A 5229-nucleotide genomic window follows, 5' to 3' on the forward strand; every position below is an offset into this window, starting at 1 on the left:
CCATAAATAAAAAGAATACCTAGGATCTTCCGAAAAAAAGTTTTAAATTTTAATTTTACCTGAAAACAGGTTGTAATGAACTTTAAACAAATTTTTTTAGATATATTTTCGCCATTCTTAGGTCAAGGAATCCATTTTCCACACTGTGTAGCGTTGGATTAAGTTATAAATTACTAAAAATCATATTGTTAATTATATATGCCTTACAGGAAAAAAATCGCTTATATTCGGCAACAAAACTTTTTTAACATATTTAATTTCAGGTGACTTTCACTTCTAAATAGATGGGGTTTGAGTAGAGGCAAGATTATCGAGGAGAATTCTGCTGGATTCTATACTGATTGGCCTAAAATGAACTGCGTTGCGGGATTGGGATAATTTGTTGAAATGATGAACTCTCTCGTTTCGAACTTCTGAGCGGAAGTACCAAGGGCACCTGAAGGCTATTAAAAAACAGTGTAACTAGGAGTAAGTACAATTAGCATACATTTCCACAGATAACCAAGCATTTTCGGAACGGCACCATCAATAATAAAAACTGTAATTAGTCACGGATTACACCGAAACAATGGATGTGTCACTCGTCTTAGTACCCGGCCCTAGGAATAACAAGAGGTCTGTCAAATTTACTAAGTCTGGATCAGAGTTGGAAGCCGAGCCAACAAACTGTCTGCCCGCAGTAGCAACTCTCACGAATCACATCCTAAAACCTATAACACAAAAGGAATACCTATTCCCAATAGTAAAAATCAAAAACGTAAAACCTCCTAAAGAGCTAAAAAAAATCGTCGGATTAACAGCCACGATCACGGGACACTGTTCTCCCGGTGAACATACAACTAGCTGTAAACTCAAAGAAATTAGCATTGTCGCGTCGCCTTCGAAAAGCGGATGACTCTTTGTAGGACGCTTATATGTATGCAGGAATACACTATGTGTTTTGTGATTGCGGCGCACGCGCTGTAGAAAAAAATGTGGATATTTGTCAAACCAGTAATCGAATCTGGGCCCATCAAGTAGTAGAACGCTCCTCACACCACTTGGCTATGGCATTCGCCCAGCCATTGCTGAGTGAGATATTCACTACGTTTCTAACAGTAGCTACATTAGTTAGAAGAGCAGCTTTTGTTTTAGTTACGCTCGACTCAGAGCGCTAAGCGAATTTACTTTGGTTTTTAGCTGCCGATAAGAAATGGTAGATGACAAACTACATAAAGTGAATATATAAAGAAAATATCGTTTAGCTAGTGTAGTTATTTTTGAGCTTAAAATAAATGTTTGCTTATATAAGATTTACTTCTAAAGATAGTTTCCCCGAAGATTTTAATATTTTATGCAACATATGAATAGCTAAAATAACAAATATGTAAGTAGATAACTTACCGCACTGCAGGAACTTCTAATATATCCCATTCGACTGATGTGTAAAATTCTGATAAGTCCACACCAACTTCTACAACATTTGTGCCGTTGAGTTCGTCGATATGCCGAAGATCCACCTGCGAAGTAAATAAAGAAGAAATAGTGAATATAGAACAAGTTTAAAATGAAAAATGATAAAACAAATACTTAAAAACATAAATTTTTTTTATTGAAATGAAAATAATACATATTTTTTAAGTAGCTCTACACGGCTTCCAAACGTTGCAAAATATGCATGCCATTTGGTTTAATGACTAAACAAGTAATTTTTGTAAAAAACTGAACTGGTGGACAATACATAATTTTATTTATTTCAGCTCAATTTACCTCGTTTTTGTTTGAACTTTACTTTTTTTTAACAAAGACGGCCCTAGACTATAAGTTTGATATTTCAAACTTTGGTATAGATTCTTAAAACAAATCTAAAAGTTAACTACTGCCACATGTTAAATTTGATGCAAAATCAGTATTTTTAAAATTACTCATACGCCATGTATATCTAGGCGCTTAAAACTCGTACATGCAGCAGTACATATTAGTAAATGCTTTTTTGGATTTGCACTGCGTGCTTAATCTATGTATTTTACTAATATTTATCTCATTTCCATTGCACCAAGCTTTTCCTCGTTTCACTTCTATTTTTTTTAAATGTTTTTTGCTCCGCTTGTGTAATTCTAGAACGCATTAGTACCAGGAAATGCTGTTGGCTAAACACGATTACGGAAGTCAACTGCGGATGAGTTGCTTACAGAAACGTGTTTAACTAAAGTTAATGGATAAAGAAGAGAAACGAAAATATTTTGAGAAAGTTAAATAAGTACAAATTTTGAACACTAAATGAGGGACGTGCGATTTGAGTAGTTCAACTTTTCAGAGCTGCGATTGAAAGCTCAACGCAGGTCTGGACAATTTTTGGAAATAAATATTTTTAAAAACAAATATTTTTAGAGGTATAAATAAAATGACGACTGACTTGAAATCCACACATTTGCGTACAAACTATGTATACTTTCACGTTTGCATATTAAGAGAACTTTTTAACAATAGTTTTTTTTTTAGCTAGTTTAACTGATTGTAATTAAAGTCTGTCCTATTTGAGACTAATTGATGTGAAAAAATTAACTGCTTCCAAAAAATTACCATCAATGAACATTTTTTTAATCTTTATTTTTAGTATTTTGTTAAAATTGAATGTGAAGAGGAACAACAATTTACATGGTGAACTTAGCTCAGTGAGTACATAATGGCAGTCAGCCAAGGGACCTCGCGTGGTTTCTTAGCAATGTATAAAAGAAGAACGTCAGTTAAATCTATGGTAGTTATTCATACTGTAACTTCTACCACTTTTAAATTATAGTTGTTAAAGTTAAATTAAAAATTGTCATTTTACTATTAAACAAATTTTGTAAAAAAAACTATTTTTTAAGAGAAATATTACTCATTATTTTTTCTCAAAATAAATAAATTTTTTTAACAAATATTATTTTCGTCCCAAAATAATTATTTTTTTCCCAAAAAAATTTCCTGAAGTAATATTTTCCCAAAACATGGTTCCCATTAAATTTTTAGTAGATTTTTCTAATTTTGGTGGCAATAACATTTCAGAGAAAATACATATATTTTAATGTAAGTTCGTTGTAATTTTGATATGTGGAAAATAATTTCAAAAAAATTTACAATAATCTAAATAAAAAATAGGCGAAATTTTAAAACATAAAAAAACGAAACCGCTTAAATTCAAACAATATCCTTAGGATTGAAATAACTTTTTGCTGCTGAAAGGGTTAAGCTGGTAAATATCTCTGTGTTTTGAAAAAATTAAAAATGTTCTTGAAACCAATTCGATCAATTAATAGTAATATTTGGAAGCAATTTATTTTTCAGTGAAGATGATTTTAAAATTAACTCCTCCCTGGATTTAAATAAACAACGTGAAGAAGATTAACTGCCAGCTTCAGCAGCAATTTAATTAAATAATGATTTTTTCTCTTCTGTCTGTTTTCATATTCAATTAAAAAAATGGCACATAAATTGCTTTATGAAACTTACTTTAAGTGTGATAGGAGTTACTTAGTTACTCGTAAGAATTTTCCAATTGCTTGGCAGAAAAGGTGGCAAAGCGCTAAAACCGAATTTTCTCTAAAAAAATTTCCAAACAAATTTCAGAAATTTCTTCAAAAATTCATAGGTTTTACCTTTGTTTTTTTTTCAACCGCTCTAGTGCCAAAAGGAGGGAGAAAATAGCTTCAAAAACGGGCCTGAATCCTGAAGAGACGAAAATGAATTTCTAGTAATCAGGTTCTGCAATTCAATTCAATTCAACTCAATTTATGTGAAATTCATTTGTATTAGAGTTTCGAAATTATTTTATTTATAACATTAAGAGCCGAGCTCCGCATGAGTATTTTTTTTATCATAAATAGATTCAGGGCGGTAAAGGTGACCCGATAATACAAATTTTTTACCCTTTGAATGCCTAAGTAGCTGTTTAGGTAGCGCCTACCACCCATTTACGATAGTACATAAAAATCGCCAAATATTTTAGAAACGGATTTGCATGAGAAAATTTGCTAATAAAAGATTGTAAAGCGCGTAAAATTGTCCTTTCCTCTTTATTTTATGCAACCACTATAACAGTAAAATCCTCAACAAATCTTAAAAATAGGACATGAAATGTAAATCGGGAATAAATACAAATATTCTTCAGCAATAAATTCCCTGCGACAGAAAAAGGGGATATTTTCAAAAGGCAAATTTAGCGAGTTAAAAATTTTACGCCTCTAAAATATTTACTACCGCACATTTTTATGGCCTCTTTCATTTTTGTGGGCAAATGGCGGGAAACCGGCAACAGCTAATAAACAAGAGGAAAGTAAAAAATTTTATATTTTACATTTATACACATACATGTAGTTTATGTGAGTATATATTACATAGTACGAGTATGTACTGACAGACACAGAAAATTGGCAAAGGGGCGTTGGATGTAAATTTGAACCGATTCGAGGATAGGATAGTAAGGAGGGGAAACCATGCCAAATAAATACACATTTTTATGTGCAAGGGGATATAGAAAGTATTTTACAATGTGACAAGTCAAGACAGTTGTGATGAAGCCGCGTGAAAGTCGTTCGAATTTACTTGAAAAAGGGACGAGCAGCAGCTGTGCATAGCAGACTGTTTTTTTTGCAGACAAATGAAAAAGTAATAACTTGACGCTGGTACATTGAAGAGTATTGTTGTGTGATTGCAAAAAAATGACACTTTATATAAAGAAAACATTTATAATTTAAAGTGCGGTACCAGGCTATTGACGATCCATGGATTTATAACAAAAAATTCGATCAACAAAATAAAAACTTCCATTTGAATGCAAAGAAACAGAGATTGTACCGAGTATCAATTTTGTAACAAAAGGTACTATAAATATCTCGACCAAGAAATACTCATAACTTTGTTAGTTAATTCGTTTAAGGCAAAAACTACTCTCCTCGTCTTATTGGTTTCAAAATCTAAAAGTAATTACAACGCTTTTATCAACTTGCAATGTTGTGTGTCCAGAAAATTTCAATGTTGTGGATCCAGAAACTTTCAATGTTGTGTGTCCGACACCATAAAACCTTTGCTTTGAAAAGCTCCCATAAAAAAGCATAGTGCATAGGGCGACATCTGTAGTGAATAGGGCGAGGTAGATGACATCTAGATGTCGCCCTATGTACTACGTTTGCTACAGCGGAAATAGACGACACGCCATTTCTTTAAATAAAATTAATTGGTGCTCGTTTGTATGTACATACATATGTAAAT

The 5229-nt window shown here is 32.3% G+C and overlaps 1 protein-coding gene across 1 annotated transcript in view; it reads right to left on the reverse strand.

The window, feature by feature from the left end:
- Positions 1-1379: 1379 nt before the first annotated feature.
- Positions 1380-5229, reverse strand: part of LOC108372263 (acetylcholine receptor subunit alpha-like) — a 10759-nt gene continuing 6909 nt past the window's right edge. Inside the window, exon 2 of the mRNA XM_017627913.1 lies at positions 1380-1499. Within this exon, the coding sequence (XP_017483402.1) occupies positions 1380-1499 (120 nt within the window). The remainder of the gene's footprint in view (positions 1500-5229) is intronic.

Source organism: Rhagoletis zephyria, unplaced genomic scaffold (assembly GCF_001687245.7).
Source record: "Rhagoletis zephyria isolate East Lansing unplaced genomic scaffold, Rhagoletis_zephyria_1.1 Rzeph_scaffold_05582, whole genome shotgun sequence".
NCBI lineage: Eukaryota > Metazoa > Arthropoda > Insecta > Diptera > Tephritidae > Rhagoletis > Rhagoletis zephyria.